General features: G+C 46.4%; 1 protein-coding gene across 1 annotated transcript in view; it reads right to left on the minus strand.

The window, feature by feature from the left end:
* MYO15A (myosin XVA) overlaps positions 1 to 15,684 on the minus strand; it is a 140,949-nt gene that overhangs the window by 56,792 nt on the left and 68,473 nt on the right. Inside the window, exon 33 of the mRNA XM_083154966.1 lies at positions 1,010 to 1,130. Coding sequence (XP_083011092.1) covers positions 1,010 to 1,130 — 121 coding nt within the window. The remainder of the gene's footprint in view (positions 1 to 1,009; positions 1,131 to 15,684) is intronic.

The following is a 15,684-nucleotide window of genomic DNA, read 5'->3' on the forward strand; positions in this document are numbered from 1 at the left end:
CAGCCCAGTGAACAGGTCAGTGCCACCTGCCGCCCCACCGAACGGTGGTTCCGCTACATTTACAATGATTGGGACCTATTTGCATAGGAGGCTAACATGACACAATAAGCAGAGAATTGCAGATATAGACCCCGCCCCATCCTCAGGGACTGCACATTCACTGTGTTATATCTGCATTCTGTCTAATTCACTAGGAAGTGGACATAATGCGGGGTAATGGTGCCCACTCTTCTAGGGATGCAGGGCAATACCCTAAAAATTGTGTGTCTTTAACAGGAACTGGAAAATTAGGCGCATATGGAGGAGGTGGTGCGTGGGCTGTGTAAGGAAAGAGAGCAAACTTGGCCACTTTCCCAGGGGGAAGGGTGGTAGTGGCATCCGAGTTTTTGGAGCTTCCTCCAAGAGGGTGCACCATGGTAGGCACATAGAGGGCATGGCCAGATGGGAAGGCAGGCTGGCTGGGGCATGGCATCATGATTGCCTCATCGTGGTACAGCCCCCACTATACAGTAAAAAAAAAAGTAGGCACCGTGTAGCTGTGGCCAGGGCTGCGGCAGGGCGATTCACTTCATCAGGTCCCCTCGGATCCCCCACATGTACTATGTTGTAGGTGGCTGAGTTAGTGGTGCGGGAGGGTGAAAGCAGGATACTTACCCACCTCTCCAGGGGGCTGGGAGTGCCACCCGATTTCCAGTAGCTTCCTAGCCATTCCCGAAGGGTAGACAAGTATGCACCAGGCTCCAATACACACACACAGACACAGCAGAGGCAGCCATGTTGTGGCATACTGTACATGTACCCCAGTAATGCCTCAGTGATGCCAAAAAATCCATAAATATAGGTTTATATCTGTCCATCTCTAATTTGTAGCCAACAAGTTCTCTTTCTTGGATTATTTGTTGAGAAAACTCATATCCTGACTGATTCCACCTCACGTCTAACACTGCGTCTGACAGGAGGACAGTAGATAATGCAATCCGACAATATCATAGGGTAAATCCAGACTCACCTGTGTGGTGGGACCCTTCGTCTGCCATATTGGATTCCCCGGGGTCCTCACTGCCATCCCTCCCTCGGACACCTCCGCCTCCCTTCATCTTCTGGGACATGGCCGTTAGCTTTTCCAAATCCTATGGAGAAGACAGGGACCGGGTAAGAGGTGAAAGCTTTGTGAAGATGAGCTGAAAGTGATCTCTGACAACAAGCTCAGCGAGGGAGATCAGGTGACAGTCATCTAGGATACCATTGTATTAAGTGGGCACACAGCAACATATGTCCCGCCTAGCAATAACATCCAATGCTTCCGAACAGAGCCACACTCAGCACCCCTCACCCCCATTACATTACACCTGCATATTCTCAGTCATTACACCTTATTTATCATGGCCACTCAGGGCCTCATTCAGAGTCAGACACAAACATGAGTTGTGGCTTTTTTCAGCCACAACATGCAGGGCCGGATTATAATGGAGGCACAAGGGGTCAGTGCCCCTGGGCCCCCCACTAGCTAGGGGCCCCCTGTGGTTGGCATGTATTTTTCAATTTTTTTTAGCTAAAGGTTTTGTGCATGGGAGTGGGGTAGTGCTGCAGCTTCACCTATCTGCCAATGAGACAGTGATTAATGGTGCTGAGCATCGGGAGCCAAGGCACACTGATTGCACAAGTGTGCAGTGCATTACTGGGAGTTGTCTAAGTCCCATGACACTATAAACCAGAGTGCAGAGGCTGAGAGGTTTGTGCTGAGCTCTAATTGGTGGATTACATGCCCATGGAGAACAGCAGCAGCAGCTTAGTCATGAGAGGGTTTATAATCAAAGGCAGCACTAGGACTGTGAGGTCTCCTACAGAGTAAGGTGCAGAGGGACAAACACAGGCTTTTCATATGGTATGTATTTATGTGTATGTGTGTGTGTGTGTGTGTGTGTGTGTGTGTGTGTGTGTGTGTGTGTATGTATATATGTGTATATATATATATATATATGTAACCCCTGGGAGTGCTGCAGTTGGACTTGAGCACACAGAGGCTACTAATAACTTCTACACAAATAAGGAGAGAGATGGACAATGTCTTTTAACACTCCAGGAAGAGAAACTACACCTCCCAGGAGGCCACTGTAAAAAGGGGGAGGAGCTAAAAACGGATCTGTGTGTGGGAGGACTGGAATCCCCCAGTGCATGAGGGAGAGGAGATCAAAGAGTATCCAGAGAGAGACTGTGCTGTGTGAGAAGTCCAGGAGAGGGGACCCTGTACAAGAAGTCACAATATTCTTGATATAGACAGAACTCACAGTTTGAAGAAGGATTCCAGAGCCAGAGGGAGTGCTGTGAAGTGACAGTGAGGAGCACCAGGGAGAGGCTTGCATGCACCTCTGAGGAAGGACACATTGCTAGTCAGCCATCTTGAGTGAGAATCAAGTTCAAGTCTTGTGATCCCCATGTGTGCAGATAAGTAACTGTTATTTAAGTGGGGTTTGGACTGTGTCTGGCCACAAGGGCTGAAGAGTTAGGGATAGATGGGAGGGCAGGTAAATATGCAGCAAGCATCATGCATTTGAACTTATACTCCATGGTATTCCCCTGATGATAAATAAAAGCTGTGGAACTACAAGTCTCAGGATACACCTAAGCAAGGATACAAGCTGAGGAATTACTATTTGTTGCTGCATACAAGTGTACACACTGGGATTGTTCTACTTTACTGCAAAGGATTAACAACTCCTGCAAAGCTGTAAACTGGACAGAGAGTGTTTCCAAGCCATGCTTACATCAATATAGAAGGGCCCCAACTTGCAGTGCACTGCTCCATTTGTGTGGTTGTGTGTGGTATCATTGTGCATGGAAGGTATTGTAGAGTTATAAGTAAATATGCTACATACAGCACATGTGGTTATTCCCATTAGCCAGCACCTGTAAGGTTAGTCTCTGAGATACTAAGACAGTGTAAAAGTGTATGACAAGTGATGTTTATGTCAGAGACAGTTGGAATCATTTAGAGTTATTGTGCTAGCCGATTGTCCACAGTATAAGCCAGGGGCGGATTGGGGATTAAAAGCAGCCCGGGAAATAATTTGAAGCAGCCCGGGGGGCGGGTACCTTTTGCGCGCCGGAGACGCGCCCAAATTTTTTCGGAGGCGTGGCCTAGTGATATGGGGGTGTGGCCTATTTCAACGAGGTCACACGCCATTTTTGCCGCTGTGGGGGCATGGCTAGTAGCTCTCTCTGACAGGGGCGGATTGGCTCTGTCAGTGTTACATAGCCATGGTTACCCATTACCATCCTTGAATAGGAGAAACACTACTTCCTGGTTTGGGTCCCTGCCACACACTGCACATGCTCAGTTTGCAAAAAGGTAGCCCGCAGGTTACTATAGGACAGTGGTCTCCAACCTTTTTTGGTGCGGGAGCTACTCGCAACAAAATAAACCACCCGAAAAGCTACTAAAATAAAAAAAAAATCTGCATAATATCCAAAAATGCCCTTTTCACATTATGCCACACACCGTAATGCCCCTGACACATTATGCCACGCACTGCAATGTCCAATATGTCCCAAACCTACCTCCCAACACTGGAGGCAGAAGAGAAGAGGCTCTGCGCCCAAAATTAGAGCGTTCACCTACTACCATGGAACTCCTGCGAGGCTACATGGGGGTGTGATACACATATGCCTCCAATAGTGCAGTGCCAGATACACATATGCCCCCAAAAGTGCCAGATACACATATGACCCCAATAGTGCCAGATACACATATGACCCCAATAGTGCAGTCCGTGATGCCCATTATACATTTGCCACAGACGATGCTTATTATACATATGCCCCACAACATGATGCTCCATTATACATATGCCACACACTGTGATGCCCATTATACATATGCCCCACAACGTGATGCTCCATTATACATATGCCCCACAACGTGATGCTCCATTATACATATGCCCCGCACCCTGATGCCCATTACACATATGCCATACACCGTGATGCTCCGTTATACATATGCCCCACACCTGCCCATTATACATATGCCACACACTGTGATGCCCATTATACATATGCCCCACAACGTGATGCTCCATTATACATATGCCCCACAACGTGATGCTCCATTATACATATGCCCCGCACCGTGATGCCCATTACACATATGCCCCACACCGTGATGCTCCATTATACATGTGCCACACACCGTTATGCTCCATTATACATATGCTGCACAATGTGATGCCCATTATACATATGCCACACTGTGATGCCCATTATACATATGCCACACCGTGATGCCCATTATACATATGCCCCACACCGTGATGCTCCATTACACATATGCCATACACCGTGATGCTCCGTTATACATATGCCACACCGTGATGCTCCGGTATACATATGCTGCACAATGTGATGCCCATTATACATATGCTGTACACCCTGATGCCCATTATACATATGCTGCACACCCTGATGCCCATTATACATATGCTGCACACCCTGATGCCCATTATACATATGCCTCACACCGTGATGCCCATTATACATATGCCACACACCGTGATGCCCATTATACATATGCCACACACCGTGATGCTCCATTATACATATGCCACACACCGTGATGCTCCATTATACATATGCCGCACACCGTGATGCTCCATTATACATATGCCACACACAGGATGCCCGTTATACATATGCCACACGCACATGATGCCCATTATACATATGCTGCACACCCTGATGCCCATTATACATATGCTGCACACCGTGATGCTCCATTATACATATACCACACACACCGTGATGCCCATTATACATATGCCACACACCGTGATGCCCATTATACATATGTCACACACCGTGATGCTCCATTATACATATGCCCCGCACCGTGATGCCCATTACACATATGCCCCACACCGTGATGCTCCATTATACATGTGCCACACACCGTTATGCTCCATTATACATATGCTGCACAATGTGATGCCCATTATACATATGCCACACTGTGATGCCCATTATACATATGCCACACCGTGATGCCCATTATACATATGCCCCACACCGTGATGCTCCATTACACATATGCCACACACCGTGATGCTCCGTTATACATATGCCACGCACCGTGATGCCCATTATACATATGCTGCACAATGTGATGCCCATTATACATATGCTGTACACCCTGATGCCCATTATACATATGCTGCACACCCTGATGCCCATTATACATATGCTGCACACCCTGATGCCCATTATACATATGCCTCACACCGTGATGCCCATTATACATATGCCACACACCGTGATGCCCATTATACATATGCCACACACCGTGATGCTCCATTATACATATGCCACACACCGTGATGCTCCATTATACATATGGCGCACACCGTGATGCCATTATACGTATGCCGCACACCGTGATGCTCCATTATACATATGCCGCACACCGTGATGCTCCATTATACATATGCCACACACAGGATGCCCGTTATACATATGCCACACGCACATGATGCCCATTATACATATGCTGCACACCCTGATGCCCATTATACATATGCTGCACACCGTGATGCTCCATTATACATATACCACACACACCGTGATGCCCATTATACATATGCCACACACCGTGATGCCCATTATACATATGTCACACACCGTGATGCTCCATTATACATATGCCGCACACCGTGATGCTCATTATACATATGCCACACACCGTGATGCTCCATTATACATATGCCGCACACCGTGATGCTCCATTATACATATGCCCCACACCGTGATGCTCCATTATACATATGCCCCACACCGTGATGCTCCATTATACATATGTCACACACCCTGATGCCCATTATACATATGCCACACACTGTGATGCTCCATTATACATATGCCACACACAGGATGCCCATTATACATATGCCACACGCACATGATGCCCATTATACATATGCTGCACACCCTGATGCCCATTATACATATGCTGCACACCGTGATGCTCCATTATACATATACCACACACACCGTGATGCCCATTATACATATGCCACACACCGTGATACCCATTATACATATGTCACACACCGTGATGCTCCATTATACATTTGCCACACACCGTGATGCTCATTATACATATGCCACACACCGTGATGCTCCATTATACATATACCACACACAGTGATGCTCCATTATACATATGCCACACACCGTGATGCTCCATTTTACATATGCCGCACACCGTGATGCTCCATTATACATATGCCACACACAGGGTGCCCATTATACATATGCCACACGCACATGATGCCCATTATACATATGCTGCACACCGTGATGCTCCATTATACATATACCACACACCGTGATGCTCCATTATACAAATTCCCCACAACTTGATGCTCCATTGTACATATTCCGCACACCGTGATGCTCCATTAAACATATGCCACACACAGGATGCCCATTATACATATGCCACATGCACATGATGCCCATTATACAATTAACTGGTTAATCAGTACTGAATGTGTTTGTGTGTGCAGGTGAGGGGGGTTAATAGGTTTCCCAGGTGAAAAGATGCTGTGTTAATGAGTGCTGGTAGGGTGAATTAATATTGGATTGGAAAGGAATGGGTTAATGGGTGAAGGCTTACGATTATTGCCATAACAGACAGCAGTGCGTCCTTGTGCCCCCGCACCCCCTCCCCTGTGTATATATATGTGCACACACATATATACACACACAAACACACACACATATATATTTATACACACACACACACACACACACACGCACACACACATATATATTTATACACACACATATAAATAAATATACATATAGAAGCGGCACAGCAGACAGACTATTATCATTGATTTTAATACATTACTGACTGTGTGCTCAGCTGCTGCGTAATCTTCTGCTTTTCAGCGCTGCCCAGCGCCGCCCATCAGACGGATCCCCAGTCCTGTGCGCTGCATGCTGCCTGCTGGGGATCACGTCACCAGCCGGCAGCCGGCGTCTTCAGCCGGCCACTTCCTCCGACTCCGAGTACCGCGGGAGAGGCTGTGTGCATGCGCACCAGCCCTCCCGCGGCCATTTTAAGTTTGGGGAGCCAGGGCTGGCTGCGGGCGGCCATGTTTAGTGAGGGCATACATAGAGCTGCGGCCGCGGCCGCTAACCGCATAGATTGCGGTCCGCGGCCCAGCGGGGAGGATGTGCGGCCGCATTTGAAGTTAAATCAGCCGGCCCACCGGGAAAATACCCGGTTTCCCGGTGGGCCAATCCGCCCCTGGTATAAGCTAGGAGCTGGTGTTATGTTTTCATCCCCAATGTCCTATTATTGTATTTTTCCCGTCATTCTGTCATGTCATTCCAATGTATGATTTTCTGCAGCACACAGTGTGTCACATCGTATTAGTACTGGGCAGGGGGTTTCCCGAATCTCCCCCTGGTGTACTTCCAGAACACTACCCAGAAGAGAAGCCGTGATTCGGGTGGAGGCACTGCCAATAAAGTTCAGAGGTGAGATACACCTACATCATCTGGTACATATATACCCTCACTTTGCATACTACAGAAGGGGGTGTTACAGTGGAGGCACATGCTGAGATTCTGAAGACACCCTCAGTGAACACCACTCAGCACAGACGCCATGGATAGTATAAGAGAGGAAATGTATTTGTGGTGTGAACAGCAGGCTGCAGACCCAACCCAATGTTTAGGGATCTATGGGGATTCTCAAGGTGTGACCGAGGATGAAGTCATGCAGGTGCTTCACAGGGTTTATGGGATTGAACAGCCTAAAATACTTGGACAGAAACATATAGATGCTGACAAGACCAGCCTGATATTATGTGAGACACAAGCAAAATTGGATAGAGATTTTCTTCCCTCCATCATAGTTGGGCCAAGTAAACAAAGATGGAACATTGTTATTCCTTTGAAGCCAACACCCCTAGCTACAACACCTCTTATTGCTGAAGTGTCTGATGGAAATATTAGCCAACAAGTATTCTCTGCCACCAGGGAAGAAAATCCTATGCCGTCCTCCTGTACTAGTGAAACTGACAAGGGTCAAAGTGAACTGTTCCTCACTGCAGTACAGCAATTGGTGGAACAGTTAGGAAAGTCACAGCATGATGGGAGCTACAGAAGGCTCAGAATCTTCTCAGGACTAACGCCAGTCCCTGCTGGGGAAGAAACTTATGAAGCTTGGAGGGAGATGGCCTCCCAATACCTGGCAGAATGGCATTGCTCAGAACCCTATAAGAGACAACGGGTAGTGGAAAGCCTGAGAGGTCCAGCTGGAGAATTAATCCAAGCTGTAAGGAGAAGTAATTCCCAAGCCACTGCTCAAGAGTACTTAGCGGCTCTGGACCGGGAATATGGGATAGCAGGGGATGCCACTGATCTTCTATACCAGCTACGACACACTTACCAGGAGTCCGGGGAGAAATTGTCCAGTTATATCTATCGGCTGGACAAGCTTATCCATTTTATCGTATCAAAGAAAGGGATATCCCTAGCAGAAGTGGACAACATGCGTATGCAACAGTTGTTAAGGGGAGCTTTGTCCCTTGACCCAGTAGCAATGAATATAAGAAATTCTCAACTTGGGAAAACATCACCTACCTTCCTTCAGCTAATAGAGGATGTTAAGCAAGAGGAATCTATAGTCGAGTCCAGAGAAAGGGTGACCAAGAAAGTCAAGGTTGTACAGCCAAAACCTGATGCTGCCCTTCCCGGTGCTGAGCTAATGAAGATTGTGGAGAAACAAGGGGAACAGATTGCCCAGCTGTTGGAGATGCAGAAACAGATCCAGTCCCAGATGCAGAAAGGCCACCTTGCAGAACGACTACCCATGTCAGAAGATATCTCCGCTCGGAGGCAGGGAGAGTGTTTCAATTGTAGAGAAGTTGGGCACTTCGCTAGACAATGTTCACATAGGTGGAGAAAGAGGAGGTCTCCTTCACCATGCCCAAGGAATGGGAAGCCAGCGGAAAACTGAGGGGGAGGACCAGGATACCCCACACTGGCCCTCTAAAGAAAGTGAACATTAACACTGTGGGGAACTCTAACCCAGGATGGAGCCATTTTCCTGAAGGATTGCTAGGCCCTACGCCTCATGTTCCTGCATCGTTGAATGGAAGATCATGTATAGCTTTGCTAGATAGTGGTTCTCAAGTGTCCATTGTGTTTGAGAACTGGTACAGAAAGAATCTGTCTGACTTCCCCATCAAGCCATTATGTGGACTGACTATCTGGGGCTTGAGTGACAAGAGTTATCCCTACCTCGGATACATCACTGTACCATTGAAGTTCCCAAAAGAAATAGCTGGAATAGAAGAGGAGGTAGAGGTGGTTGCACTTGTTTGCCCTAATAGTGAAGGAGAACCTCGAGATGTCCCAGTGATTATTGGAACAAACTCCCACTTGTTTGAGATACTGGCCAAATGGTGCAAAGAGGCAGGAGGGGCAAATTATGGTAAAACTCTTAAAATTCACCCTATGTGTTTGGATGCTTATAAGAAGAAGGAAGAGGGAAAGAGTTCTTCAAAAGATACCAAATTACACATGCAAAGTTTTGATCACTGCTTTGCTGGAAGTGATGCTGGTCAAGAAGACAAACAATGGCTTGTTGAGCAGATGCTGCAAAGAGAGGCTGCCTTCTCCTCAGGGGACTGGGATTTGGGCCAAGCCAAAGGGGTAGAACACCACATCAGGCTGACAGATGACAGGCCTTTCCGAGAACGGTCAAGACGCCTAGCACCTGCTGACTTGGATGATGTTCGAGAACATTTAAGAGAGATGCTCGAGAATGATGTAATTGAGAAATCAGAGAGCCCCTATGCATCCCCTATTGTAGTAGCTAGAAAGAAGAATGGGAAAATACGAATGTGCGTGGATTATCGGACTTTAAACAAGCGCACTATTCCGGACCAGTACACAGTCCCTAAGATAGATGAAGCCCTTGACTGTCTTTAGGGAAGCAAGTGGTTTTCTGTGCTGGACCTACGCAGTGGATACTATCAGATATTGATGAGTCGGAAGGATGCTGACAAAACCGCTTTCATCTGTCCAGTTGGATTCTTTCAGTTTAAAAGAATGCCACAAGGAATAAAAGGAGCCCCAGCCACTTTCCAAAGATACATGGATGAAGTTGTGGGTGACATGAACTTCAGAGAAGTGCTGGTCTACTTGGACGATTTGATAGTATTTGGCCGAACATTAGAAGAGCACAATGAAAGACTCCTCAAGGTGCTGGATCGCTTAATGAAGAAGGGGTTGAAGTTATCTCTTGACAAGTGTAGTTTCTGCCAAGCCAAAGTCAAGTATGTGGGACATATTGTGGACAGGAATGGAATTTCTACAGATCCGGCAAAGATAGAAGCAGTGATAGAGTGGCCTCGACCAACAAAACTGAAGGACTTAAGGTCATTCTTGGGGTTTGGTAACTTCTTCAAACGGTTTGTCCCCAACTACAGTAAACTTGTCAAACCTCTTACAGATCTAACTCGGGGTTACCCAGCTCCAAGAGGCTCTCACCAGAAAGAAAAACCATTGTTCCGGGTAAATGATACCTTTGGTGAAAGGTGGAATGAATCGTGTGAACAAGCATTTGAGAGTTTGAAAAACTGCCTGATTCAAGCACCCGTTCTGGCATATGCTGATCCAGAGTTGCCATATATTCTTCATGTAGATGCTTCCTTCGAGGGACTTGGAGGAGTGCTATACCAAGTGAAAGAAGGAAAGCTGAGACCAGTCTACTACATCAGTCGAGGCCTCTCACCCAGTGAACGAAACTACCCAGTGCACAAGTTGGAGTTCCTGGCCCTTAAGTGGGCAATTGTTGACAAACTTCATGACTATTTATATGGAGTACACTTTGAAGTGCACACAGACAACAATCCTCTTACCTATGTGCAAACCACAGCAAAGCTAGATGCAACGGGGCACAGATGGTTGGCGGCCCTGGCCCTTTACAATTTCACCATAAAGTACAGACCAGGAAAAAGCAATGTAGATGCAGATGCTTTGTCAAGATTACCGGGCAGGTTTGTGGAGTCTCAAGAAGATGAATGGATAGAGGTGCCTGCTCCAGATGTGAAGGGGATGTGCCACGAGGGGCGAGTTGTGGTGCCCCCAGTCAAAGAGTGCCTAACAGCCTTAGGTGCCACAATAGATGCACTACCAAGACAATATTGCTGGTTGAGTCAATTGGAGCTCAGTGATCTTCAAAAGCTGAGTCCATGCCAAGTCAGAGAAGATCAGCAGAATGACTCTTCTATAGCAGCAGTTAGGTGGTCTGTAAAACACAGACAAAGACTCCTCCAGGAGAGTTTAAAAACGGAGGAAGCTGTCTTGCTGAACCGACAGAGGGAGTCCTTGGTGGTAAAGCAGGGGATACTGTTTCGACAAACCAGTCACAAAGATGGGAGAGAGAGGAGCCAGCTTGTATTACCCGAGAAGCACCGTCCCATGGTCCTCCGTGCTTTGCATGATAACCACGGCCACCTGGGAATAGAGAAAACCATGACTTTAATTTCAGATAGATTTTATTGGCCGAAAATGGAGAAAGACATTGAAGCTTATTGTAAATCTTGTGGGAAATGCATACTCCGTAAAGCACTCCCAGAGAAGGCAGCACCGTTAAAGAACATCTCCAGCAATGGCCCCTTGGAGTTAGTCTGCATTGATTTTCTGTCAGTGGAACCAGATGAGAGCAACATTTGTAACATTCTTGTTGTGACAGACCATTACACTCGTTATGCTCAAGCCTACCCAACAAAAGACCAGAGGGCTGTGACGGTGGCCAAAATCCTATGGGAGAAGTTCTTTGTCCATTATGGATTGCCTGCCCGTATTCATTCAGATCAGGGTCGGGACTTTGAGAGCAAGCTCATAAAAGAACTGTGTATTGTGTGCGGGATAAAGAAATCAAGAACTACTCCTTTCCACCCTCAAGGAGATCCCCAACCAGAAAGGTTCAATCGGACACTTTTGGGCATGATGGGCACTCTGGACACTAATAAAAAGGCACATTGGAGTAGGCACATCAGCCAGTTGGTGCATGCTTACAACTGTACGAAAAACGAGTCCACAGGATACTCACCATATCGCCTAATGTTCGGAAGAGAGGCTAGATTACCAATCGACATCTGTTTTGGAGTAGACACTGCTGACCCTAAAGAAAGGCCCCATTTAAAATATGTACAGCAGCTGAAACAGGAACTAAATGAGGCCTACAGAATAGCTGAAGCTGCTGCATCCAAAGCTGGACAACGAAACAAGCGTCGATTTGATTTACGGGTCAAGGAGCATGTTCTGGAGCCTGGTGATAGGGTTCTACTTCGACACTTGGGCATCCCAGGTAAACACAAGTTAGCCAATCGGTGGAGAAAGGATCCTCATGTTGTGATTGCAAAATTGCCAGACATCCCAGCCTACACGATAAAACCTGAAGGACAGACAGGCCCTATAAAGACCTACCACCGACAGCATTTGCTCCCCCTCAAAGCTGAAACCAGGTTCTGGGAAGAGCAAGAAAAAGATGTGCCTAAAGTGTCCACAAGCAGAAGATCAAAAAGATTCAGAGAGCCTCTCACAGAAGATAATGAGGAAGAAGATGATTGGGGTTATGATGCTCCAGGGCCATCAAGAGAAATTAATTGCATACAAGATATCCAAAGGTTCACTGGGTCTACCGAGGGGGCCCCTATGAGACATCCACAAGTAGAAGAAAGTATACCTATGGTTTCCATACCATATGAAATAGGCATCAACCCAAGGATATCGGGAAGGTTAGATTCCCAGCATCCAGAGGAAGGACTTGAACCAATCAATAACATTGATAGGGATGTGGTTGTTCCAGATGTGAAGAATACTGAATGCCCCAGAGGAGTGTCAGGGGGAGAGGAAGGGACCCCAGCAGTTCAAGGTCGGCCTAAAAGGACACCTAGAGCTCCAATGATGCTGACTTATGATAGTCCAGGTCAAATAAGTGAGGTTCCTAGGATGATTCATCCTTGCTGGGTCTACCAGTGGCCTTATGTAACTCCCATATCTATTACGACAGGGCTTGTTGAGTATGACTGTGAAAGTTTATTTAGACAGGATGTCTTAACCCCTATTAATTTTCAGGTTGTGGGACAAGCCGCATCATCTGTTCATTATGGACTTGCCCCACAGGGGGAGTGTGTAACCCCTGGGAGTGCTGCAGTTGGACTTGAGCACCCAGAGGCTACTAATAACTTCTACACAAATAAGGAGAGAGATGGACAATGTCTTTTAACACTCCAGGAAGAGAAACTACACCTCCCAGGAGGCCACTGTAAAAAGGGGGAGGAGCTAAAAACGGATCTGTGTGTGGGAGGACTGGAATCCCCCAGTGCATGAGGGAGAGGAGATCAAAGAGTATCCAGAGAGAGACTGTGCTGTGTGAGAAGTCCAGGAGAGGGGACCCTGTACAAGAAGTCACAATATTCTTGATATAGACAGAACTCACAGTTTGAAGAAGGATTCCAGAGCCAGAGGGAGTGCTGTGAAGTGACAGTGAGGAGCACCAGGGAGAGGCTTGCATGCACCTCTGAGGAAGGACACATTGCTAGTCAGCCATCTTGAGTGAGAATCAAGTTCAAGTCTTGTGATCCCCATGTGTGCAGATAAGTAACTGTTATTTAAGTGGGGTTTGGACTGTGTATGGCCACAAGGGCTGAAGAGTTAGGGATAGATGGGAGGGCAGGTAAATATGCAGCAAGCATCATGCATTTGAACTTATACTCCATGGTATTCCCCTGATGATAAATAAAAGCTGTGGAACTACAAGTCTCAGGATACACCTAAGCAAGGATACAAGCTGAGGAATTACTATTTGTTGCTGCATACAAGTGTACACACTGGGATTGTTCTACTTTACTGCAAAGGATTAACAACTCCTGCAAAGCTGTAAACTGGACAGAGAGTGTTTCCAAGCCATGCTTACATCAATATAGAAGGGCCCCAACTTGCAGTGCACTGCTCCATTTGTGTGGTTGTGTGTGGTATCATTGTGCATGGAAGGTATTGTAGAGTTATAAGTAAATATGCTACATACAGCACATGTGGTTATTCCCATTAGCCAGCACCTGTAAGGTTAGTCTCTGAGATACTAAGACAGTGTAAAAGTGTATGACAAGTGATGTTTATGTCAGAGACAGTTGGAATCATTTAGAGTTATTGTGCTAGCCGATTGTCCACAGTATAAGCTAGGAGCTGGTGTTATGTTTTCATCCCCAATGTCCTATTATTGTATTTTTCCCGTCATTCTGTCATGTCATTCCAATGTATGATTTTCATATAAAATTATAAAAGCTGCATTTAGTTGCCCCAGTTAAATAAATGTGCCAAGTTGGCTTCTGCAGCACACAGTGTGTCACATCGTATTAGTACTGGGCAGGGGGTTTCCCGAATCTCCCCCTGGTGTACTTCCAGAACACTACCCAGAAGAGAAGCCGTGATTCGGGTGGAGGCACTGCCAATAAAGTTCAGAGGTGAGATACACCTACATCATCTGGTACATATATACCCTCACTTTGCATACTACAGAAGGGGGTGTTACATATATATATGCAGTTAACCATTGACCAAGTTAATTCTGCCTTTACTCAGTGTTTTGACAGTGTAATATTCCCCCATGCAGTGTGCAGCCAGTAATGACAAGTGCAAGGGGGCCCATCTGGCTAAAGTACCCCGGGCCCCCCGAAGGCTTAATCTGGCACTGACAACATGCATTCCCGGTAGTGCGCATGCGTGTTTTTTCCCACAATGCCTTTCTTTTTTGAAGGGGGTACAGTAGGTCATCAGCTATCGATGTTTCCAGTTCATTGATGTTTTATGGCTGATGGTGTATTCTTTTTACCAGCGATAGGGGAGATTATTTCCTGCCATTAATGGTACAGAACCACCCACTAGCTGTAAAGTGTTTCCATTGTGTAGTGTGACTTTTAGCATATGTTCGTAAATACAGTGAAATCGGGTGTGGTAAAGAAGATCTACAGTAATTAGATAAACAGTCCTTAGGTAGACCCTGTATGGTCGACGGGCATTAGGTGGACGGTCAAAAGGTTAGCCGACACAAATAAAGGTTGACATGGTTTTTGGCTGTCATCATAAGTGGTCACGCTTCAGGAAGGCTGCATTTACCAATCGCAGACCATGTGGATGGTAAATCAAGCCAAAGTTAAATAAATAAAAAAACAAAAAGTGTATGCATCGACCAACCTGTGGCTCTCCAGCTATTGTGAAACGACAAGTCCCAGCATACCTTGCTGCAGTTTTACTATTAGAAGTGTGAGGAGGACATTGCATGAGGAATATACAGTACATGAAAAAAATACGCAGTGTCAGGGGGAGAACTCAGTAAAGGTATAACAATATATTGAGGAGAGCTGTGTGAGGTGTCTCTGTCTATAAAGGGAACCACTACTACACATTATGTGTTTGAGGCACTACTATTGTGGCGTTATGTGTGTGAGTGGCACTATTACTCTGGTCATTATGTGTAAAAGCAACACTGCTACTGTGGGCACTATGTGTGAAGGGGGCACTACTGTGGCTATTGCGTATAAGGTGCACTACTATGTGGCATAACGTGTTTTTTATCGTTTTTGGCCAAAATGTATCTATTTC

The sequence above is a fragment of the Crinia signifera genome, chromosome 7 (genome assembly GCF_055691185.1).
Source record: "Crinia signifera chromosome 7, ASM5569118v1, whole genome shotgun sequence".
NCBI classification, from domain to species: domain Eukaryota; kingdom Metazoa; phylum Chordata; class Amphibia; order Anura; family Myobatrachidae; genus Crinia; species Crinia signifera.